This window comes from Diaporthe batatas (assembly GCF_019321695.1).
Source record: "Diaporthe batatas strain CRI 302-4 chromosome Unknown Contig00015, whole genome shotgun sequence".
NCBI lineage: Eukaryota > Fungi > Ascomycota > Sordariomycetes > Diaporthales > Diaporthaceae > Diaporthe > Diaporthe batatas.
Window position 1 is genome coordinate 819395 of NW_025408562.1, and position 23256 is coordinate 842650.

The 23256-nt window shown below is 57.5% G+C and overlaps 5 protein-coding genes across 5 annotated transcripts; 3 read left to right on the forward strand and 2 right to left on the reverse strand.

The window, feature by feature from the left end:
* The first annotated feature begins 1307 nt into the window (after positions 1-1307).
* On the forward strand, positions 1308-6708 carry KVR01_011314 (mRNA-binding translational repressor SSD1). Its single transcript, XM_044789188.1, has 4 exons — positions 1308-2139; positions 2291-4812; positions 4865-6216; positions 6285-6708. Exons 1-4 carry the CDS (start codon positions 1992-1994, stop codon positions 6322-6324), a joined length of 4062 nt encoding a protein of 1353 aa, XP_044639689.1. The 5' UTR covers positions 1308-1991; the 3' UTR covers positions 6325-6708.
* A 584-nt stretch (positions 6709-7292) lies between these two features.
* Positions 7293-9460, forward strand: KVR01_011191 (uncharacterized protein). Its single transcript, XM_044790303.1, has 4 exons — positions 7293-8182; positions 8303-8551; positions 8784-8898; positions 8995-9460. The coding sequence occupies exons 1-4, from the start codon at positions 7598-7600 to the stop codon at positions 9306-9308; spliced, it is 1263 nt and encodes a 420-aa protein (XP_044639566.1). The 5' UTR covers positions 7293-7597; the 3' UTR covers positions 9309-9460.
* Positions 9461-11483: 2023 nt separating this feature from the next.
* Positions 11484-13717, forward strand: KVR01_011212 (uncharacterized protein). The gene is made up of 2 exons (XM_044792498.1): positions 11484-12540; positions 12602-13717. The coding sequence occupies exons 1-2, from the start codon at positions 12368-12370 to the stop codon at positions 13395-13397; spliced, it is 969 nt and encodes a 322-aa protein (XP_044639587.1). The 5' UTR covers positions 11484-12367; the 3' UTR covers positions 13398-13717.
* A 1902-nt stretch (positions 13718-15619) lies between these two features.
* On the reverse strand, positions 15620-18346 carry KVR01_011422 (uncharacterized protein). The gene is made up of 4 exons (XM_044793512.1): positions 18049-18346; positions 16972-17816; positions 16650-16910; positions 15620-16583 (listed from the first exon to the last, which is right to left on the reverse strand). Exons 2-4 carry the CDS (start codon positions 17291-17293, stop codon positions 15805-15807), a joined length of 1362 nt encoding a protein of 453 aa, XP_044639797.1. The 5' UTR covers positions 17294-17816; positions 18049-18346; the 3' UTR covers positions 15620-15804.
* Positions 18347-18867: 521 nt separating this feature from the next.
* Positions 18868-23092, reverse strand: KVR01_011278 (DNA-directed DNA polymerase delta POL3). Its single transcript, XM_044788390.1, has 3 exons — positions 22111-23092; positions 20247-22060; positions 18868-20183 (listed from the first exon to the last, which is right to left on the reverse strand). Exons 1-3 carry the CDS (start codon positions 22864-22866, stop codon positions 19442-19444), a joined length of 3312 nt encoding a protein of 1103 aa, XP_044639653.1. The 5' UTR covers positions 22867-23092; the 3' UTR covers positions 18868-19441.
* Between the last annotated feature and the right edge of the window lie 164 nt (positions 23093-23256).

The following is a 23256-nucleotide window of genomic DNA, read 5'->3' on the forward strand; positions in this document are numbered from 1 at the left end:
GACAATCCATGCACTTTTGCTCTCAGCCATTGTGGTTGGACTTGGCACGAGGCTGCGCCTGGTGGGTGGCCTGGCCTGCTGGAGCTCTCGAAAAGAGCAAGAGGCTCAACAGGTGGGAGCTGGCCGGTTGTGAATGTGATTTGTGAAGGGTCTGGGCCTGGACCTCGGATACAGCAGCTCACACAGACCTTTGCCGTCCGCAAATGGACGTTTTGTCTTCATAGTGGTGGACCCGAGCCGAGTGAAAGGACGGCCCGCGCGCCATGCCAGCATGCCTGCCCCCTTTTTCCCGCCTGTTTGGCTGGGCTGGGCTGGGCTGGCTGGGCTGGCTCGGCTGGGCTGGCTGTCACAGGTGGGCTCTCCTTGAAGCAGCAGCCTTGACCGTCCCGGCCCGTTCGAAACAGATGTGCTCAATGGATGATGTGGACTGGTGGCCTGGTTCCAAGAGCGTGTTTTACGAGTCGTGGCACACCCGGATCTACTGCGCACTCCTCTCCGCAGGACACCGTGGTCGCCAATCAACAGTGGGGGGCGTCTTCAGCTGCTAAGCCTAGCAGTGTCCTCGAGATGCTAATGTGTACTTGAGTAGTGTAAAAATGACGAGGCGACGAGAGATACAAGGTGCTGATTGACCACTCAGGCCCCGGTACTGGTGGCACAAGCTCGGCCGGGTTACGGAGGGCCCCACCCAAGCAGATCCCACATACGAGGGCACCTGGGAGGAGGAGGAGGACCCGTGGAGGAGCACACGAGGGACAGAGCTTGCCCTGGGCTGCTTGCTGGGGGGGCACACCACCTCGATGCACACATCCCACAGTATAGATATATCTATATAGACTGCTGTCACGGCAAGTCAGCACCTGCCAGCTGCCTGCAGAACCACATGGGAAAACACACGAGACCGACAGACCGACCGCCAGCGCAGGGACAGCCTGTCTCGAGGGGCAAAAGAGATGGAGTGGGCGAGCGCACTAGTAGCTGGTGCGCTGTAGATCTGGAGAGAGCTTGCGGACAGCGTCCGCATCCCACCCGAGTTTCGGCTGGGAGGTGCGGACGTCAAACCACCCCCGTGGCCAATGGGCTGGTCCCGTTTCGGTAGTGGAGTCCTCGTAGCCGACGCAGCACCCAGCACCCAGCACCCAGCACCTGGCACAAGACGTGCTGACCCTGCTCTGGGGTTCTGGGGCTCTGGGCACTGCTGCCCGGTGCTCTCTCCGGCCTAGCCTACCTGGTAGGTGCCACACCTAGGTACGGAGTACCTGGATACCTCGATACCCGGTGCTCCTCTGCCCACGTATTCTCCTAGCTTCCTCGCACTAAATCGGGTGCTAACTGACAGGAGACTGTGAACTGACAGATACCTTCCCAGGTTGACTCGCCCTGTGCCCGCCCTCCAGTCCAGTCCAGTCCAGCCCAGTTCCAGGTCCAGGTCCAGGTTCCAGTCCTGGTCACCAGCTGCCTCGGGGCACTTTCCTCTTCCAACAACCTGGACATCGACCACCATCGACCTCTCTCTCTCTCACACACCCAACCCCCCCTCCAACGTCGCCGAACCTCTTCCATCACCAGCTGCTTGCCATCCTGTCAACTGCTGGAGGCGAAGCTGCGACATCCATCCCCATCGACACACTCCTTGCACTGATCCTTCATTCTCGTCCTTTCATTGACCCTCCTTTGGAGCTCCGTTCTCGAAACTACGCAATACCTATCCCGCCCACGCACACCCACGCCAACGGCCAATCCCGCACGACCAGACAAGCACCACCACCACCACACACTGTCTTTCCGTCCCCTGCCCCCGTGCCGTGCAACAAGTCAAGTCGACAGACACAGACACAGGACACATACACACGCTTACGCCCACACACTTTCAAGCTCCTCCACCACCCCAGCCAGCTCGCTTGCACTGGCATATACTCCCACCGCAGCTCTGCACACCACGTCATCCACCTGTCCCGGCCTGTCCTGTTCTGGTGCGAAGCTAGCTCACCATGGAGGGGCAGCAGCAGCAGCAGCAGCAGGGCCAGCAGCCCCCAACGGGCGTCCCTGGCCCAACCGGCCGGAGGCTCCATATTGCCCATCGCCGGAGTCCCTCTGAGATGACCCCGCTGGTGAGCATGTTCACCGGCAACCCTGGAAGTAAGTCTCGCCGCCCTGCTGCCGTCGTGCCAAGTATCCAAGGCCCGAATGGAAACGTGTTCGCGCACGGGATCCTGGGCCCTACCTTCTCCTTCCACGGCATGGAGCTTGTATGCCGCGGACAAGAACTGACACCTGGTCCTCTCTTTAGTGGAGCAAATGGCTATACAACAGCAGATAGAGTTGCTGCAGCAGCAACACCAGCAGATTCAAGCCCAGCAACAATATCTCAACATGGGTATGATGCCACCGGGCCAGGCCATACCTGGGTTCAACCCAGTCCAAGGCATGCCCAACATGTCGCCCCAGGCCGGCTTCCAGTTCCCCAACCAGCTACCGCAGCAGAACATGTCGATGGGTACACCCACTCAACCCATGTCACATCGCCGTAATCAGTCGGCTCTTCCCAACATGGGCATGGGCCCACCGCCTGCTCCTTCATCAGGAGCCTCGGGGTCCGCCTTTGGTAACTTTGAGCTGCCCCAGCAACCGCAAGGCCGGGAGAACGCCGGTGCCTCACGCGGAGGCCGTGGAGGGTCCGGCGCCGCAAGTGGCCACCAGAGGCGCCACTCATTGGCTCTCGCCGACGCGAAGAAGGCCGCCGAGATCGCCCAGCAGAAGCGCACGACCTCCAGCTTTTCTTTCCCCGCAGCTCCCGCGCCCGAGGACGAGGCAAAGCCCGCCACGACGCAGACCTCGGCCGAAGCCCCGCCATTCCAGCCCGCTGCGTCCAGGGGCGGCCGCGGCGGCGGCCACGGCAGGAGCCAGAGCATGGCCGCAGGCGCTAACGGTCGCGGAGGTGCCAGTATCCGCGGAGGCTCCCAGACCGGTTCCGAGCCTGGCCAGACTAATGATTTCCCCCGTCGTGGATCCGGCCACAACCGGTCGTCCTCTCGTAACTTTGATTCGAACTGGCGCACCCCACAGGCTCAGACTCAAGACCAGGCTGGCCAGAACCAAGGCAACTTCCAGCCGGGCCACCGGTCTCGCGGCTCCATGAGTCAATCTGTGAACTCTATTGGCGCCTTCCAGTATGCCGGTCAGCCCCAACTGATGCAGGTACCTGGTCAGATGATGATGCACCAGATGTACCCCGGACAACAGCTTAATGCCCTTCAGCTGGGTCAGCTCCAGGCGCTCCAAGCTGCTCAGATGAGCGGACAGAACTTTGTTGGCCTGCAGGGTAGCCAGCATGCGCCTCAAATGTCTCAGCAACCTCAACAGCAACAGAGGAAGACTCTCTTTACCCCATATCTCCCGCAAGCCACGCTGCCCGCCCTGCTAGGGGAAGGTCAGCTGGTTTCTGGTGTCCTGCGGGTGAACAAGAAGAACCGTAGTGATGCTTACGTGTCCACTCAGGACGGACTTCTCGATGCCGATATCTTTATTTGCGGCAGCAAGGACCGCAACCGTGCGCTTGAGGGCGACCTGGTCGCGGTTGAGCTGCTCGACGTTGATGAGGTGTGGTCTCAGAAGCGTGAGAAGGAAGAGAAGAAGAAGCGCAAGGATATCACCGACACTCGGTCCGGCTCCACGAATGGTGGCGGCCAGAGCAATCAGAATGGCGACGATAACAACGCCAGCGAGGGTGGTCTCAGAAGGCGCGGCAGCTTGAGGCAGCGCCCCACTCAGAAGAAGAACGACGATGTTGAGGTTGAAGGCCAGAGTCTGCTCCTTGTCGAGGAGGAGGAAATCAACGATGAGCAGAAGCCGTTGTATGCCGGCCACATCGTTGCGGTCATCGAGCGTGTCGCTGGGCAGATGTTCTCAGGCAACCTCGGCCTGCTCCGCCCCAGCAGCCAGGCTACCAAAGAGAAGCAAGAGGCTGAGCGCGCTGCCAGAGATGGCAACCGCCACCAGGACAACCGCCAGCAGGAGAAGCCCAAGATTGTCTGGTTCAAGCCGACGGACAAGCGCGTGCCTCTCATCGCCATTCCAACAGAGCAAGCCCCGCGAGACTTCGTCGAGAAGCACCAGGACTATGCTGATCGCATTTTTGTTGCATGCATCAAGCGCTGGCCCATCACTTCCCTGCATCCATTCGGCACCCTCGTTGAGCAGCTTGGCAAGATGGGTGACCTGAAGGTCGAGACCGACGCGCTTCTGCGCGACAACAACTTCGCCTCGGATGAGTTCTCCGAGGCAGTCCTCCGCAGTGTTGGCCTCCAGGACTGGTCGCTTGCCAAGGAAGACGAGGCTGCCATTGCAGCACGCCGTGATTTCCGCGACGACAAGACATTCACTTTGGACATGGATGGGTCTGCTGAACTCAGCAACGCCGTCCACGTCAAGACCCTCGCTGATGGAAAGATCGAGATCGGCATCCACGTTCCTGACGTCACTCACTTCGTCAAACCCAACTCACTCGTGGATCGTGAGGCCAAGAAGAGGGGCACTGCCGTGCACCTGGTCAACAGGACATGCGCGATGCTTCCGCCCAAGCTGTTTGCCGAGCTCTGCTCGCTGACACCCGGCGAGGAGCGCCTTGCTGTCAGTGTTGTATTTTCCGTCAACCCGCACACCGGCGCGGTTGCTGAAGGTGACACTTGGATCGGCAAGAGTATCATCAAGGCCGCCGGCACCGTGGCTCTTTCTGAAATCGATAATGCTCTCTCGGGAGAGGCCGAATTCAAGCACCCTGCCGTTGAACTCAGAGATATGCAGATCCTTTACGTAAGTACCTCCGGGGAGATATCAGTTCTCGCCAGTCGCTAATGGATCACAGGGTGTTGCCCAGAAGTTCCGCGAGTCCCGCCTGGGTGCTGGCGGTGAGCCAATTGCACCTCTTCGCCTGCTCCACCAGATCGATGATGAGAACATCCCTATCAAGGACAACATCTTCGAATCGACGCCGGCTATGGAGTTGGTGGAAGAGCTCATGCACAAGGCGAATGCCTACGTTGCGCAACGTCTTGCTGAAGGTCTGCCTGAAAAGGCGCTGCTCCGCAGACAAGGTGCTCCGAATCCTCGCAGGCTTCAGACGTTCATTGACCGCATGACGGCCCTGGGATACGAGTTCGATAGCTCCAGCAGTGGTGCTCTACAGAACAGCCTCTTCAAGGTTGATGACAGCGATGTAAGGAAGGGCATGGAGACCCTGCTGCTTAAATCGATGCAGCGTGCCAAGTACTTCATCGCTGGTAAGACCGCGAAGCAGCTGTGGCCCCACTATGCCTTGAACCTGCCGCTGTACACTCATTTCACGAGCCCAACCCGCCGCTATGCCGACATCATGGTCCATCGGCAGCTTGAGGCCGTGCTGTCCGACGGCAGCATCGAGTACAGCGAGGACCTGGAGAACCTCGTCAAGACCATCGAAAGCTGCAACACAAAGAAGGATTCTGCCCAGAATGCTCAAGAACAAAGCATCCACATCGAGTCCTGCCGTACCATGGACAAGAAGCGACAGGAAGTCAATGGTGACCTCATCAGCGAAGGTATTGTGCTTTGCGTTTATGAATCCGCTTTTGACGTCCTCATTCCCGAGTGGGGTTTCGAGAAGCGGGTGCACTGTGACCAGCTGCCCCTTAAGAAGGCCGAGTTCAGGAAGGAGAAGAGGGTCCTCGAGCTCTACTGGGAGAAGGGTGTGCCTAGCTCTGCCTATGTTCCCGAGGATGAACGGCCCAAGGCTGCCGCCTCGGTCCGGATGTCCAACGCGATGGCCGCTGCCAAGCAGGCAGAGGAGGCCGAGCGGGCGAAGAAGGAACGCGAGGAGGCGGCTCGCAAGCAGACCGAAACCAACACGATCTCGACTAACGATGTCGACGCACTCTTCGACGACGATGACGACAACGCGTCGGACATCACGGAGGCCATGGCAGGTGCCTCGCTGGCGGAGCGCCCCACCCAGAGCGTTCCTGGGTCACCCACCCGCTCGTCCACCGCGGGCACCTTGCACCGCACGAAATCGGACTCCAAGGTTCCTACCGTGGAAGCTCCCGAGAACCGCCTGACCAACAAGGAGAAGTACTTGAACCTTTTCAAGCTGCGTGAGGAAGGAGGGGAGTACATCCAGGATGTGACAGAAATGACTCGGGTCCCCATCATTTTGAAGACGGACCTCAGCAAGAGCCCACCGTGAGTAACACCTCGTGTTGAAACATGAAGATGCCTTGTTGCTCATGAGCTAACCACGTCTCACACAGGTGCCTGACCATCCGCTCCCTCAACCCTTACGCCCTGTAAGGTGAAACCATTAATCACGGCTTGGACAGTTTGAGTTCTGAGGAGACCCTCAACGGCTTGAAATGCTTAGTAGGGTTAGAAGGGTTACCGACAAAATAGCGATCGATGGTTCTCTGGAGCTTTGGGATTGAACAGAATTAGGAAAGGCTGTGGTCATCGGGCCCGGCGAAAGGATGAGTGAAGCATGGGTTAAGTTGCTGACAAGGTGAACCTGACGAAAAGAGCATAATATAACTGGAGTCTCACGCACAGAGCGGCATGGTATTTATTCTCTAAGTTGATTGGAGTGTCCGAGGATGACTGTAGAGGCGATATGAGAGATATTAGATAGTCGGCCGATGCTAGAAACTCTCGTAGTAAAAAGAAGACAACTTCAATCACGCCAAGACAGCAACTACTATGTAGTACCGTTTCTGTTGCTCGCACTAAAGGCATCCACCCAGGACAACAAGGAGAATATGTTGGTTCCAATTCATTCCCATCCAGCAACCTGCGTTGGACAGCTCGACAGACCGTGACTCGAGCCATCGGATGGATTGTCAGACATGCTGCAGGTCCGGGCCAACATGTTGCCCCGCCCAGCGCACGGGAGAACTCATCAGACCACCAACTGCTGAATCTGGCGAAAAAAATAGTTGGGAGGCCTAGACCCGTGATCCTTTGGTCTTATTGTGGTGTGGCTGGCTTGCTCGCTTACTTATGCTTGCACCGATGCACCCAGCAGCGGCCGAACGTGGGATATCGGCTCCGCGTCCGAGTCGGGGTCGGGGTCGGGGTCGGCTGGGCCGCAGCCACTCCCACCCGTCCGTCTACCTCCCGATGTTACTTACCGGCAGAGAGGCACCGAATGCCCATGATGGATGCGTAAGTCCGAGGAGAACTCTTGTTTTGGGACTTTTATTGTTTAGGAAGTAAGGCGGCCATGTGAGTGAGGGGCCGACGACGACCGGGCAGGATTCATGCTCTCTCTAGCTCCGGTATGAGTAGACGGCGGATTGCGTATAAATAGGGGTGCCGCCGTGGATTTGTGTCGAATATTGCTGGGCTTTTTGAATATCATAGACTAGAGCACTGTGACTGCTACTCTTCCAAAACAATTCTTCTTGTTTCGATCTCGCTATATCCAAGTCGACAGACATCATTGTTCACGCACAGAATACTTACCGCAGAAAGAAACCGGTCGAGTCCATACTTTACTTTACCTTACCTCTTTAGCACCGGCCACAAACAAATCATATCAGATCACCGAAAAAAGACCACGCCTTAAAACACCATGGCAGGTCTACCAACCACACCAGAAGCAGCCGCCCGGCGCGCAGCCTCCATCCAGGACGCCGTCGCCCGCGTGAGCACCGCAGCCTCGGAATACGCCGATATCTCGACCAAGGCAGGAGCAGCAGCAGACACGGCCGCGTCACACACGCACCTCATCAGCGAGGCCAAGAGGCTCCTGGCAGAGGCGCAGGGCCCCATGGGCGCGGTGCTGGACCTCTTCGGCGCGGTGACGAGGGTCGCGGCGCTGCGGTGCCTCGCCGAGGTCGGGGTCTTCTCCGGGGCCGCGCTGAGCCCCGGCGGGGAGCCGGCCACGGTGGACGAGATCCTGGCGCGGCTCGGTGGTGCTGCCGTGGTGGAGAAGGCTCTGCTCGTGCGCCTGCTGCGCGCCGCCGGGCCGCCGTTCGTCGTCGAGGCCGGCGAGGAGGCGTACGCGCTGGCGCCGGCGGCTGCGCTGCTGGCGCACCCGGACATGGCGGCCACGTTCAAGCACCTTGTCGACGAGTCCGGGCCTGCTGTTGCGCTGATGCCGCGGTTTTTTGCCGAGAATGGGTGGAGGCAGCCTACGGATCCTGCGAATTGTCCCGTGAGTGAATCCTCGGTGGTTGTGGTGGCCATGTGTCTGCGCTGTCGTGATATTCGGAAGTTGTGTTCGGCGTGCCCAGATATTTGACAATTGCCGACTGACTTGGTGTGTTATATATAGTACACATTTGCGCATAGGACTGAGGGCACCGAGATGTGGGAGCACATCGCCAAGTTTCCGGAGAGACAAAAGAACTCCAACCGCGCGATGAAGGCCCAGTCCTTTGACGGGGTCTGGTCTGTCGGTTTGTTCCCCTTTGCTGAGAAGATCAAGGGGTTGGGGAGGGAGACGGACGCGTCGACGCCCTTGGTGGTCGATATCGGTGGTGGCGCCGGCCATACGAGCGCAAAGATCCGCGAGCTTTGCAAGGTCAGTCAAACCTTTTCCGCTCACTTCTTTCAAGACGTTGGGCAATTGTGACCCATCTTAAATGCGTCCTCATAACCTGTGTGAATAGGCTGAATGGCTGTGTGCTATTCAGCAAAAAGAGGGCGTGGTTGTAGGAAAGGTCACTGCTTCGAGCTGTACCGGACCATCCACAATCCCAACGAAGGCACTTTTGAAAATCATTTTTGCGTACTGACTCTGTCCTCGAATCCAGGAGATCAACGGGACCATTATTCTGCAAGACCTGTCAGGAGTCGTCGAGGATGTCTCGCCGGCAGAGGGCATCGTACCTATGGCGCATGACTTCTTCAAGGAGCAGCCTGTCAAAGGTCAGTTCGGTTCTCATTCCATTCAAACACCATATCTCAACCAGCTGCGAGTTCTTGAGTGCACGAGCTGACGAGCACTCTCCCACGCTCGTCCAGGAGCTCCGGTTTACTTCCTGAGGCGCATCCTCCACGACTGGGCGGACCCCAGCAGCGTGGCCATTCTCAAGCGCATAGCAGACGCCATGGACCGCGAGCTGCCGAGCCGGCTGGTCATAGCTGAGCAGATCCTTCCGACCCAGGGCGTCAGCGGCGAGAGCGCCATGGTGGACCTGCTGATGATGACCTTCACCGGGATGGAGCGGACGGAGAAGCAGTGGGGGGAGCTGCTGGGCCAGGCTGGTCTGAAGGTGGTGCAGTTTTACAAGGCACCCGGGACGCCATTCGGAGCTGTCGAGGCCGTCTTGGCTTGAGGCGGCTGCTGAATAGGGGCACTTCAGTCTTGAGCAAGGAGACGGATGAGTGGACGGGCCCAAAACTGCCCAACTTGTGGAAGACATAATCAGCCTTGGGCTTGGAATGGAAGAAAGGGAATCGTCATTTGCCATCACCACTCACAACGCAGACTAGAAAGACAGACACGAAATCGGAGTCAACGAGCAAACTCTCATTGGCCCGGGACAATTCTGGGCTGCGCATTCCGTGAGCACCCCGAGGGCTGACTCCTGCATGATCGTGTCAGTCAACAATCAGCCTCAACGGCTCGGAAGACGCCGACGAAGTTTTGCCCGAGCATTGGGGAGATGTTTCCTGATGGTTGCGAAACGGCGTTTTACATTCTCGGGTCGTGGGATGCGGGCTTCCCGTTTACCTCCTGTTTATTACTCGTGGTCGGGTCGGTGAATGCGTCAGGCTCGAGCACCGCTGCCATCCGAAGCAGGAAACGGCTGTAACGGACGACGATAACCTCGGTGGAGGAGGCACCGGACGTCCGTGTGTGGTAAAATGCAACGGCTGGGCCACTACCCGCCAGCTTGTTCTGACGAGGCATTCTTGGGTGTCCGTGGACAGAGAGGCCAGCCATTTAACTTTCCCCATCACTTCAGGCCGTCGTCTACTCTGCCACAGGATATAGTTCCAAAGTTTCTAGATGTGCCATTAGGTAAGTCATGTATGGTGGACATTCGGGATCCTTGTGGTCTTGTAGGAAGGGGGTGAGCTAAGACGTTTTGGGCGCCGAGTAAGTACACTGAGACTTGGGGCTGAGTGACGCAAGGGGTTGGACCCACGTTGTGGGAAACTCGGAAGGGTTGAGTTTGCGGATCAACGGGGGTAAAGTTGAGATGCTGCATGATGTGAGGGAGGGCAAGACTTTTGTCAGATGGTGACGGCTTGGACGGAAGGGTGCTGAGGAAACACGGGATATTTCGGCCGATCTATGGGGGCCCAGCAAATGGCCCGAGATGGAAACCTTCAGCCTTGGGAGTATCTGAGGTTGACTCGAGCCAATCGTAACCACACGGTATTGGGACAAAGCCCACCGAGAGTGCCGCTGCGGCCTAGGGCAGGACTCATGTGGTTCGAGTATTGGAGAGAATATGCCCGTTGGACGAATCGAAACGACGAAGATGCCGAGGCCGCAGCCGCCGTGGCCTCCCATTTATTCCACGATAGACTAGGTCATGCAGGAGACCGGACGAGGCAGAAACAAGGGAAAAGAGTAATTAGTAAGGGCGGTTTTCAAGCCACGTCAGTGGACGTCTTGCGAGCGTCGGAGGGCGGCAAGATCTAAGATGGTCAGGACATTGAACACAGCCACCAATCAGGCTAGGTTGTTGGTCCCTGAAGTCCCCCCATGCAGGAACTACACGCATGGGCGCTTCGCAGGCATAGAAACGCAGACAGGAACAATCAGGGTGGCTTGCCAAGTTGACGCCAGGAGCACCAATCTCCGTGCAGAGACGAGGGGGGGCGGTACCGAGCGTTTGCGAATTGCATACTCGGGCACGGGAGTGGGTGCGGCGTGGTCTTGGTCCGGATGGTTGTTGCTATGGAAGTTGTCCGGGCCGGGACACGACGACAGGCATCGCCAGGAAGATCTGCGCAGGCACGAGGTGGATGCGAGGCGCTCCGTCTGAAGGGCATGAATGGCGGCGATCGCTGGGGCAGCATTCCGTGAGCACATCATCCTCACCCGTCCAGCTGCCGTCTCAGCGGTGGAGGTCTTGACTCTCTGGTACACAACAGGACTGACTGATTTCCAACCGGCTCGGCGGATCCGTGCTCTATTTGCCCTGCGATGTGGGACGGGCGCCACGGCCAAGTCTGGACGAAGAAGAAGCTTTACTTTGGGTGTTGAGATAAGGTTGGGTGGGTCCGGGAAGCGGTGCGGCGAGGTAGCCACACACGCGGTTTGGCAGCAAAAGGTACATGGGCAGGGCAGCCCGCCGCATAGACAGAGGTGCTATGTGTCCGGGAATGTCTAGCCCGTCAATTCAAACACAGATGAGACAGGATGAAGTTACGACCCCGACAATGCAACCCCAACCCCTGTGCCTGCCTAACCCCCACACCCCGGTCTTATTGCCCGTCTACCTGCTTCGCACCACCGCAACGAGCACCTTTGCTAAGGGTTCCGGGAGGCTCTTGGACAATACCCTGGTTTTTCCATCCAGTCCCCGTCCCAATGAGGCTCCCACACCCCTCGGCCCGCCCACAAGCTGCCTAAGCCTGGGGGTCCTGATTGGCTGGATCTGACCTCACCTGCTCCTTCCGACGAAGTGGGTAGCGGCCTTCTGGACGACGACCCGTGGGTTGCGGCTGCCTTGGTGCCTTCTCGTGCTTCTTACAGGAGGATTGACAAACGAAACGCCCACTACTCTCCGGTTTCTGGCCCCTACACCATCGAGTACGGTACAACAGGCGGTAGTCCGGCATCAGCTGCCATCTGATGGTCTGCATCCCAGCCTGGCTGGGGGCCCCCCTGGCTAACCTGCGCGGTCCTGTACTACCCGTGGGGACTCCCATGCCCCCCATGCCTCCCATGTAGCATGTAGCAGCAGGAACACCACCAGCCCGGCCACGGCTACTTGGCCTTCCGTGCAGACGAGCAGCAGCCTCTTCGAACACATCCGTGGCTTGGCAGTTCGTCTCCGGCAATGTTTGATCACTGCCAGTGACAGCATGCCATCGCAGAGCACAAGCACATGGCCGTTTCGTCCTTCTTCTTATTACCCCCTCCTCCTCCCTCCTCGTCCAGCTCGATTCTTGTCCTTCCATCCCTCATCCGTGTGCAACTTGTTTCCACCTCGACGAACAGGATTCAAAAACAAAGCACTGGTCTGCTTTCACCGTGAGAACATCGAGCTCTCGCATCCTTTCCTTCGCCTGCCTTCGTCACAGTCCTTACTAGACTCTCATTAATACAAACAACACGCACAACTTTAATTCCAACGGCAGGCCGCTTCCAAACATCTTCCAACTGCTCGCCGGTTCGATCAAAATCACAATTATATAATCATCAACACCGAAAATGGCTTCTGTATCACTCAAGTCCGCCCTCGTGGCTACCCTGGCCGCCGTTGCCACCGCCTTCCCCGCCGCTCCCAGACTGTCGGAACGCCAGCTCAAGATCCACCAGGCCATGAGGCGCCAGGAGGCTGCTGCCGGTGCCGCGGGCATCACAGATCCCGATATCTTGCAATTGTGAGTTTTCCCTGTATATCCATTACCGACAAACAACACCCTTGCTGACCATCTCACCCAGTGCCTTGACCCTTGAGTGGCTCGAGACCACCTTCTACCAGCAGGGTCTCCAACAGGTGCCCCAGCAGCAGTTCCTGGATCTTGGCCTCACCCAGCAGCAGGTCGCGGATCTTGCCCAGCAGGGCAAGGAGGAGGAGACCCACGTCCAGCTCCTCCAGGGCGCCCTCGCCCAGAAGGGCGTCCAGCCCGTCCAGCCCTGCCAGTACAACTTTGGCCAGTCCTTCTCGTCCGCCACTGCCATGCTCCAGACTGCCGTCACCCTCGAGCAGGTCGGTGTCTCCGCCTACCTCGGCGCCGCCCCTCTGGTTCAGGACAAGAGCATCCTGGGCACCGCCGCCTCCATCTACTCGATCGAGGCCCGCCACCAGACATTCACCCGTGTCGCCACCAAGGCTGCTGCCTCGCCCAACTCGTTCGATACTCCCCTGTCGCCGAAGCAGGTCTTCTCCCTGGCAGCCCCCTTCATCGCCAGCTGCCCCCAGGGCAGCAACCTCCAGCTGACCGCCTTCCCCAACATCACCATGACCAACCCCGAGGTCATGAGCCAGATCGCCCTCGCCAGCCCCCAGCAGCTGCAGCTCCAGAGCGAAGGCTCCACCGGCGCCGCCGCCTGTGCCTTCTCCTCCGGCGACCTGCCCACCGGCACCATGTTCACCCAGTTCGCCAACGGTGCCTGCGCCACCCCCCAGGGCTTGTCTGGTGTTGTCTACCTCAACCTCGTCAACTCGATGCCAATGACCGCCAAGATCTCCGACGACATCATCACCGCCGGCCCCATGGTCATGGTCCTGTCCTAGATACAGCAGTGACACATGATCACGGAGCTGAGCTCCCTTTCTCTCTTTTTTTCTTTTTTCGCCAGGGAGATGGTGTTGACAGGAGACCGACGAGCATGGACGATAGAGGACGGACAGACACACCCCAGCCCCCACGTTTTATTTCTATTCGTTTCTCATTATTGGGCGGACAATTTCTTATACAACAGATGTCCACCTCTCTAATATCCCGCCTATCCATGTGTTCACACAATCTCTTTGAGTGGATGCTAGCTTGGCAGGTAGCCTGTTTATACCATTATATATATATTCCCCTGGGGTTTGGGGTTCTGTCCTCGTCCGCTTTCCTTTTACTCTAGGCTGGTCGTGGGTGGTGAGGGGGGTTTGGGATGATCCAAAAGATACCCTGATCGTGATCTCTACAGTAGCTAGCTGATCTTGCCAAAAATTAAAATTGTTCAAAAATAATTCTTTCTGTTCACTTTTGAAATCTGTCTGTGAGGACCGTGAGAAGCACGCCGCTAACAAAAAAAGACGAGAATCGCTTGTTTTGCCGAGGCCCCAAGCCGCTGAAACAGAGGGACAGACAGACTAGGAAGCTAAATCTGCCTGCCAGCCTAGCATCTACAACAGCCTGGCTGGCTGACTGACTGACTGACTATCATGCCCTCGTTTCCCGAACAAGGTGCAAACCACTACCTCATCCATCAAGGCAGACACGGGGCCTAAGCCAACCCACAAAGCCGGACTGCACACAACCTGCGGCAGCTCCCCTTCAGGCCCGGCCGGTAAGTCAGCCCAGCCTGGATGTCGATGATGCAGGTCGAGCGCGGGCACGCCAAGCCCAAGGCCCGTCACACAACACAAGACCCCTTCCAAACGCCGGGGTCGATCAAACACCACCACCACGCAGGCCATGCATGCCACTTCACTTTGGCCTCTCCATCCCCCGTCCCCCCGACGCATGCATGCATGCCATGCACGCTCCTCAGGTAACGACCAAGGCAGGCAGGCAAGCGGGGGGCCCACCGACCGCCGACCCTTTTCCTGGTCCCGCGTAAAATAAGAGGCAGAGCTCGGGGGATACATGCGACCGGGAGAATCGGGCATTTGGGGAAGGTGTCTTGGGGGTGGGGGTTGGTTGGTCATGTTGTCGGATCTGCCTGGGTGCTGTCGTAGTTTTGGTTCCGTGTCTCTTCTCTTCGTCATGCCGGTGAACTATTCTGTCCGTCCTATATGGGGATTCTTTCCCGCGGGTGCCACAGCAGCCAGCATCCTGCTTGCCTATTGCAGACAGACAGACAGACAGACAGACAGATATACCCACAGTAGGTAGGATCGGGTGACATAGACGCGCTCGCCCCACCATTTATCCATCCACTCCATGCCGACCGCAGCGCGTGCGATTTCCTCAGGGGAAGGGAGGAGACAGAGAGAAGGGGTTCTCGATGAGGAAATCCGCCGCCCAGGACCGTGTATCTGTCTGTCTGTGTATTTTCATCCTCACGCTGGCCAGCCAGCCTGACGCCATCACTACAAGCCGCATCTAATCCCACCCACTCCCCTCCCTCACCAACTCACAAAACACACGCGTCCAAACCAGCAAGAAAAGGACGATCCCCTCGTCCATAGTAACCGGTTCCGCACACGGGAGATTGCCACCACTCGGCATTGAGACGAACAACAACAACAACCCAACCCCCAAAAAAAGTTGAGACCGGATGGGCTGCGCTCCCGATCTGCCCAGCCCGGGCACTTGCTCACTTAAAGTGCTCAGATGAGATGGGACGGGACTGATCGCCCGCCCGCCAATTGCTTGTGTTGTGTGCGCATTGGGCGACCGATCCCGTTCCTGCTTGCTTGGCTGCTTGGTCTCCCCAAGTTCAGACGGGGCGCGGCGTGGGGCGTGGGGCGCCGGGCGATCGACCCTTCCGAGACGGCGCCAGTATGCGGTGCCAAGTGAGAGTGGTGAGTAATACTGAGAGTGCGCCGCCCATTCATGGGTACGTTATTTTTGTAGTGCTGACCTGGCTGTGTGTATCTATAAGACGTTTCCGTTCTTAATATGGTCCATGACCAGAGAGGAGTGGGGGCATAGGGGCGCCCGCATCGGTCAGCCATTCATTCTTATACTCCGAACCAAGTCGTACGAACCGTGCCGTGCGACTTCAAATTAGGTAACAAGGAGGGGGAGACATTTCAACAAGCACGTCAAAAATGACCAGGCCATCGACAAAAGTGTCGTAAAAAGTCATGAATTGGTATTGTGCACCGCCGCTAAACCCTGAAGAAACCCGCCATGAGAAAAACAAGTGGCAAAACAGAATACTCCAGCCCAGCCCACAGGATGAATTAACACAAAGGAAGAAGGAACTTTTCTTTTTGCTCCCCAGAAATCATCACATCAAGAACAGCAAAGCTGGCTGATTTACCACCAGTCTCCCTGCTCGCGCATGGCGTCGGCGACCTTGACGAAGCCGGCAATGTTGGAGCCGGCGACCAGCGAGGGCAGCTCTCCCTCCTTGGTCTCGACGTACTCCTTGGCGGTGTTGAGGCCGTTCTCGAAGGCATCCTTCATGATGCCGGCGAGCTTCTGGTCGACCTCCTCGCGGGTCCAGGTGAGCCTCTGGCTGTTCTGGGCCATCTCCAGACCAGAGACGGCGACACCACCGCAGTTGGCGGCCTTGCCAGGGGCGTACCAGATGCTGGCGGCGCCCTTGGACTGCCTCTCGGCCTCGAAGATGTCGATGGCGTCCTGTGTGCAGCCCATGTTGGAGCCCTCAGCGATGAACTTGCAGCCAGCGGCCACCAGGGCCTCGGCCTCCTCCTTGGACACCTCGTTCTGAGTCGCCGAAGGCAGGGCGACGTCGACGTTGCCGACGTGGACCCAGGGGCGAGCACCCTCGATGTACTTGAACTTGTTGGCGTCGGAGGCGGCGGCGACGAAGTCGGTCAGGGCCTTGTGCTTGAGCTTCAGGCCGGCGATGGCCTCGATCTCGGCGGGGGAGAAACCCTTCTCAGCAATGAGCGAGCCCTTGGAGTCGGACAGCGAGACGACGGTGGCGCCGAGCTCAATGCACTTGAGGGCGGCGTACTGGGCGACGTTGCCAGATCCGGAGACGGCGACGCGCTTGCCAGCCCACGAACCGGCGCCGGCGTACTCCAGCATGTGACCGACGTAGTAGACAAGACCGTAGCCAGTGGCCTCTGTTGGTGATTTCGTTAGCATTTTGTTTGCTTCCAACAAGTAAGCAGAATTCAGGGCAGACATACCAGGTCGGATCAGACTGCCACCCCAGTTGAGGCCCTTGCCGGTGAGGACACCCTCGAACTTGTTCTTCTCCTTGCGGTAGGTTCCGAACATGTAGCCAATCTCGCGGGCGCCGGTGCCGATGTCACCAGCGGGCACGTCGGTGTCGGCACCAATGTGCCTCTGCAGCTCGCGCATGAAGGCAACGCAGAAGCGGCGGATCTCGTTGTCGGACTTGCCCTTGGGGTCGAAGTCAGAACCACCCTTGCCACCACCCATCATCACTGTGAGATGTCATAATTAGCCGCGGTGTCCCACCACTTTCGAGTAGGGGAGAATACTCACATCCCGTCAGGGCATTCTTGAAGATCTGCTCGAAGCCCAGGAACTTGAGGATGGACAGGTTGACGGTGGGGTGCAGGCGCAGGCCGCCCTTGTAGGGGCCCAGGGCCGAGTTGAACTGGACCCTGTAGCCGCGGTTGACCTGGACGTTGCCCTGGTCATCCTCCCACTGCACGCGGAACTGGATGACGCGCTCGGGGATGGCGGCGATCTTGAGGGCGGTGCGGTACTCGGGGTTCTTCTTGAACAGGGTGCTGTTCTCCAGGGTGGAGGCCAGCTCGTTGTAGGCCTGCTCGAACTCGGGCTCGGAGGGGAGGTTCGACATGTTGGGCGGTAGTGGTTTTTGGGTGTAGGAGAAAGAGGGTAGGGAGGGTATCACGGCAAGGGAAAGCACAAGGGCGATGGTCTTTTGTATGGGCTGTGGTTGAAGTTGGTATATCAAGACAGAATCCGAGAGTCGAGAGGGAGAGTGGTGTGAGCAGGAGGGAGCGAAGAGACAGGAGGTCTTATTATACCCAAGAGGGGAGCGAGCATTCACAGCACCGACCCAGCATGGCAATTCTATGAGCTGAATCTAAACGGTCACTCCTTCCCTGGCCGTGTGGCCGTGTGGCCGTGTGGGTGGTGCTTGCTCTCTCTCTCTCCGCGGGACTAGCGATTTAGGACATCTAGTCTATCTCGCAGCTCACCTCGTCCCCGGTGAACAAGCATTCGGAGGTCCCATGTTACAGCTCCTCCCGGTGGGGGTCGCACTGGGGCGCCGTCTTCGCAGATGGCCATTCGGCCCTTTGGGGGTGTTCGACTGGTTGACTGGGCGCACTTGTTAATAAGATTTGTGTTCGTTATCTCTGATATTCATCAGCCTTGTACCGTGCTGTTACGTGGGAGGCGGACTAGCCCGCCCAGCTTAATGGTGGGTAAGTGGGGCCCCTGCCTGCTTGAGCGAGGGTGCAGGGATGGCTGCTTCCCCCAGCTCTCCACCAAGTGCAATGCGCCAGATCAGAGTCGCCGATTGCGGCATTGGGAAGATGGCTGGATGGGTGTGCAGTGAATTATTTTGTGGGGCAGCAGCAGTCGTACCTGCCTCCTCTCCTCCATCTCCTCCAGGCACCGCAGCTGCGCAGGTCTGCCCAATACGGAATTACCATGTCTGTCTGACCTTCCGAATGACCGTCGGTCTCCTCTCGGCTGTTGACCTCGTCATCACAGCGTGCTTATCTCTGTGCATGTCGACCGGTTGGGGCATAGCCTGGGACACATTGTTAGCTAATTGCCAAGCTAGGCACTGTAGCAGGAGGCACGGCACGCGGCAGACGCTCCCGTCGAGGTGAAACTATAATGGCAGTCTGGCTACGGAGTACGTTATGGATCCCAGATCTGCATCTCCCATGCTGTCTGGCCTGCATACCATGGGGTGCCACTCGCTTGCTTGCTAGCCAAGAAAAAAAAAAGAGATCGCCCTGAGAGAGCCCGGCCAGATCTTATCGCCAGGCCTTGATTCGCCCAGCTGCTCTGTTCCCGTTAGCAGGTTGAATTTGAAGCCTCTTACGCCATACTTTCCAGGGTCCAAGCTGCGGGCCTTCCGCTACAGCCCACGAGCCACGGCCACGGCGCAGCGAGCGATCACGGAGGAGCCCCGACACCCCGCCCCCCCCCCCAGCTGCCAGCCCCAGGCGGAACAAGACTGGAGATGCCCAAAATATCGCTTTGGCGACATCGTGTATGGCCCGCCATCCTCACACTGCCCTTGCGCTGCTTGCTCTCCAGGCGAAACACCGAGGTGAAAAATTTTCCCTGCATCTCCCGAGCCACCTCCCAGACCAAAGGGAAAACCCGGAACTGCTCCGTCGGTGTGCACATCGGCCCATTAGAGTGAGCCCTGACTAATAACACTAACACGGGCTGCACGCCTAGCCAGAGGCCCAGCCAAGCCAGCCCAAAGCTGATGAGGCCGAGGCGCGTATTGCGCTGCGCGTTGATGCGATCCCGCTCCTCAATCCGGGGTGCGTCGCCTATACAACCCCCACACTTTCTACCCACGCGCTGGTCCTTACTCTGCTGGGACGACTTCAGTCCAAATACTCCCTCAGGGTCCCCAGAGTCGCCTCCTTGGGCTTTCTTTCCTACAGGCTGTCGGCTCCGACAGGCTCCACGTCGGAAATCGAACCCTTCCTCGGAAATCCGCCCGACTTGCTCTCCTGCGAGAACGGCTCTGACATGAATAGGCATGACTGAGAGATATTATCATACGTTGTTCCCTGCCCTATCCGCGCATCACGCATATCAAATGTCCGTACGCCAGCACTGGCCCTCATTGAAGCCCCCGGTCCTTCCTGAACTCCATCTCAAAATCCATTGCCCCTTCGTTCATGCACCTAGTAAGTCTCCACAATAACGATGCCAGATCAACCCTCATGTGAGCCACCGCCACCCGCACGGCTTGGTCACCACCTTTGGCCCGCCTGATCCCCGCCTACCAGATGGCCGCCTGGTCGAAGTCGAACCTCTGGAGCTCCTTGTTGCCATCCTCCAGATCCTTCTTCGCCTTCATGCGCATGTAGAAGATTGGGCAGTCCTTGCTGCTGCAGATGACCTCGCAGTGCATGCTTCCCTGGCAGCGCTGGCATTGCGTCCACAGCCGTCCGAAGCGCACTTCCAGGTCTGATACCTTGTCCAGCGTCTTCTTGTACAGCTCGCCAATCCGTGGCGCGTCGTCCGCGCACACGGCGCCCTGGGCCTCCTCCTTACTCGTCAGCGGCTTCTTGCAGCCCATGCACGTCTGGGTCTTCTTCGCGAACTTCATCAGCCCGCCAATTGTCGGTGCTGCGACAGCGATCGACCGCGTGTGCGCACCCGCCAGCAGCGACTTGGCCTTCGTCTCTCCCAGGATGGGCTCGAAGATCCGGCCCAGGGGCTTTGCAAGCTGGTTGTCTAGGTAGTACTTTGTATCGATGGGCACATTGTGCTCCAGGACGTAGATTGGATCCTCCGAGTTTTCAAAGTTCTTGGACCCGGCAGCGCCCTTCACCATCACGTAGGCCACTCGGTCACCCAGGCCCGGTGCTGAGCCTGCGTCACGCTTCTTCATGCGGTGCGCCAGCTCCACGTGCGCTTGCTTCGCCGTGTAGTCATCCTTTGTGAGGGCTTTGGTGATGACAAGTTTGGACATGTCCACCTTGTTCTGCAGCAGATCTGCGATCGTATCCTTGACATAACTGTTCGGGGCTGAATTAGCACGGAGAAACAAAAACAACGGCTGTGTTTGCGAGGTGGCTCACTCTTGGGCTCCTGGGACGTCCCGGTCGATCAGGATCATCCTTAGCACCTTCTCGATGACTGTCTGAACAAGAAGACAGTTATCGCGTCTCACGGTCTCAATTCCCTTGGTGTCCATCTTGTCCCACTTTTCAGGCTTGGTCCAGTATAGTCCGGCATATCGCTTCTTGTTGATCAACAGGTAAGGGAAGTAAACCTTCTCAAACTCCAGCTTGATCGGCTTGACGAATTTGGCCGAGACGTATTGTGACGCATCTTCGCCGAGCTTCATGGCTTCTGCAAGGTCTGTAGTGCCGAACTTGACCATCACCGAATCCGTGTCACCATAGATGACCTGCGCATCATGAGAGTAACCATTGGCGATGTTATACCTGGCCTCGACTTCGTTCTTGGTCTTCTCGATCATCTGACGACCAAAACTGGTGGTACTACTGGCGATTTCCAAGCACGGCAGCTTTCCGTTGCTTGCACCTGTGAGACCATAGACCGAGTTCGCGCTAACCTTCAAGGCCAACTGACGACCGTTCAGCACGGCTTTCTTGAAGGGGTCCGTCTCTGCCGCCAGCTCCCGTTTGGCTTGTTTTCTTGCAGACAACAGTTCCTCAAGAATCTGCGCCAAGAGCCCTTTCCGTTGTTTCGTCGTCACGAACAGGTCTCCGTTGGGTGTGACAATGTAATCCTCATCTTTCTTCAAGTTGAACGCTTCAACCGCCTTCTTCGAGACCAGCGTGGTGTAGCACAAGTTGTGTGCCTGGATGATACTAGGGTATAGTGAGGCGAAATCCAATGTCGCTATGGGGACGTCGTAATAGCCGCGAGTCGGCTCAATGACTGTTGCGCCTTCATACTGGTCGTCACTGCCCTCGCCCTTCAGGTCTGGGATGACCAGTTTCTGCTCCAGAGCTTTGCGAAACAGCTGGCTGATGAACTTGACCTGCTGGCCACGGGACAGGAGGAAATTGAATGGTACACCTGTGACTCTTGCCATTTCGGTGTAGTTTTCGAGACATGAAAGCTTGTCCATCAATCTTTGTGGGAGGTACGCATCCTTCAGACAGTATAGTGCCAGACGTCTTCGGGACTCCGGTGTGCCGTTGAACAGCTCGGTAATCATCGTGTAATGCACGTCTTCCTTCTGCTCCCCGAGGAAGTGCGATGACACAGAGTTCAGCGTGTAGCTTCGCAAGTTGTGGTCTCGCTGGATCAGCTGCAACAAGTCCAGCTGCAACCGACCATTTGTGTTTGTTGCCTTGGTGTCGCGGTTGCCCATCTGCTTGCTGGAAAAGTTCGTCTCTTTCGACACTGACTTCACCGTCGGAATCCGGGACCAGTACTCGAAACCCTTGCACTTTAGGTGTTTTGCACGGTCAAGAAGATAAGGGAAGTCGAAGTTAGCAATGTTGTAGCCAGTGATAATGTCCGGATCCACCTTGTCGAGGAAATCCCGCCATGACATCAGCATATCTTCTTCCCTCTCGAACTCGAGGATCTGAGTCGCAACGATAGAGCTGGTGGTGTCCAGACAGAAGACGTTCCGGACAAACGGCTTCTTCTCTCCGTACTTGGTGACGACGTTTGCAATCTGGATGACAGGGTCATGATTGGCTTCTGGGAAGATGCCTTTGCGTCCCGCACATTCGATGTCGAAAGACAAGATCCTCAGCGGGGCCATCTTTGACCACTCTCCGACTGGCTTGTGTGCTATCAGGTCGTGATAGCTGCACTCCGCCTCGATCTGGCAGTTTGATTGCCGGTCACGCTCCGGGATCAGCTCGTACTTGGTGGCAGGGACCTCGACCCAGGACATTCCGAAGATCTAACAAAAGTCAGCTGAGAAGTGCCAGATGGACGTATGTGGCAACGCACCTTGCAGTCCACCATGAACCTCAAGAGGTACTGAATGTTGTCGAAAGTGAGGATCTGGCCGTCGGCAGACTTCCACATGCCTTTCCAGTTCGCGTTACAGGACTGTATGGTCGTTCGAACCCTGTTGATGAACTTGGGATCTGTGACGGTGATTTTGAGGAACGGGTTCTGCGTGTTGTTCTGGAACCCATAGATGTTCTCTCGCATGAGCATCTCCACATCGTGAATGACCTTCTGGTGCTGTGCGACCTGGGTCTCCAGGTATGCGCGGAAAGGTATGCAGTCCTTGTTGGTGAATCCCACGGGAGCCGCAACAAAAAGGTAATGCTTGAAGTCTTTGACGTGGAGCATCACCGAGTTGCCATCGCTAGTCACACCGAACAGCTTGACAGTAGGGTTGCCACCATGCAGGGTGCCCTCCTCGGCATCGATCTGTTGAAAACACAGGCTGGAGGAACTTGGGTCGAAGTCCTCCGGGACAGGCGGGCGCCCCCATGACTGGTCCTTTTCTGTGTTGTTCTGTTTGAGCTCAGAGATGTCTTGGCTCAGCTTCTCCAGAACCTCGGCCTCGAAGGCGCTCTTTGGCTGGCTGGACGCGATCTTTGCCTGGGAACTGGCAAACCGAGGGGCAGGAGAGGATGAGAAGTGCTCTGTCTTTTGCTTTTTCGAACCTGCTGGAGTAGCGGGTATGTTCCTCCGAGCACTGGACGTCTCGCCCAGGATGCGCTTGTTGGAACTCATGGTAGCTGCAGGCATGGCGGAGGATGACGAGGGCGGCAAATCGACACGGGCGTGCCGTGAGATACAAGGGAAGAAGACGACTGTGTACCGCTTTAACTTGGCATGAGGAAAATAAGACCTTGAAAACCAGATGAGCGCGGGGGGTTGTCTGGCCTTGGGTTTTCGCAGCTGCCTTTTGGATGTTGTTGAGCACCCACAAATGAAAGAGAGGCAACGTCTAAAAGTAAAGAGCCCGAACGCGTCTCAATGGTAGTAGCTTAAGGTGTGACGTGAACCGCGTCTGCCCCACTCAATTTATCAGGGGTTATGTGCTGCAATCGGATTGCGGCCAGGCTTGATGACATAAAGCGCGGCTTTACAAGGGGCAGGTGCAGCTGTGCATGCTGTGCCGCTGTACCACAGTAC

Coding starts and splice junctions, on each gene's coding strand:
- KVR01_011191 (XM_044790303.1), top strand. CDS start 7,598: ATGGCAGGTCTACCAACCACACCAGAAGCAGCCGCCCGGCGCGCAGCC. Junction 8,183..8,302: donor CGGATCCTGCGAATTGTCCC/GTGAGTGAATCC, acceptor TGTTATATATAG/TACACATTTGCGCATAGGAC. Junction 8,552..8,783: donor AGATCCGCGAGCTTTGCAAG/GTCAGTCAAACC, acceptor CCTCGAATCCAG/GAGATCAACGGGACCATTAT.
- KVR01_011314 (XM_044789188.1), top strand. CDS start 1,992: ATGGAGGGGCAGCAGCAGCAGCAGCAGCAGGGCCAGCAGCCCCCAACG. Junction 4,813..4,864: donor GAGATATGCAGATCCTTTAC/GTAAGTACCTCC, acceptor AATGGATCACAG/GGTGTTGCCCAGAAGTTCCG. Junction 6,217..6,284: donor GACCTCAGCAAGAGCCCACC/GTGAGTAACACC, acceptor CGTCTCACACAG/GTGCCTGACCATCCGCTCCC.
- KVR01_011278 (XM_044788390.1), bottom strand. CDS start 22,866: ATGCCTGCAGCTACCATGAGTTCCAACAAGCGCATCCTGGGCGAGACG. Junction 22,061..22,110: donor GGTTCATGGTGGACTGCAAG/GTGCGTTGCCAC, acceptor GACTTTTGTTAG/ATCTTCGGAATGTCCTGGGT. Junction 20,184..20,246: donor GACGTCCCAGGAGCCCAAGA/GTGAGCCACCTC, acceptor AGCCCCGAACAG/TTATGTCAAGGATACGATCG.
- KVR01_011212 (XM_044792498.1), top strand. CDS start 12,368: ATGGCTTCTGTATCACTCAAGTCCGCCCTCGTGGCTACCCTGGCCGCC. Junction 12,541..12,601: donor GATCCCGATATCTTGCAATT/GTGAGTTTTCCC, acceptor CATCTCACCCAG/TGCCTTGACCCTTGAGTGGC.
- KVR01_011422 (XM_044793512.1), bottom strand. CDS start 17,293: ATGTCGAACCTCCCCTCCGAGCCCGAGTTCGAGCAGGCCTACAACGAG. Junction 16,911..16,971: donor CAAGAATGCCCTGACGGGAT/GTGAGTATTCTC, acceptor GACATCTCACAG/TGATGATGGGTGGTGGCAAG. Junction 16,584..16,649: donor TGGCAGTCTGATCCGACCTG/GTATGTCTGCCC, acceptor AATCACCAACAG/AGGCCACTGGCTACGGTCTT.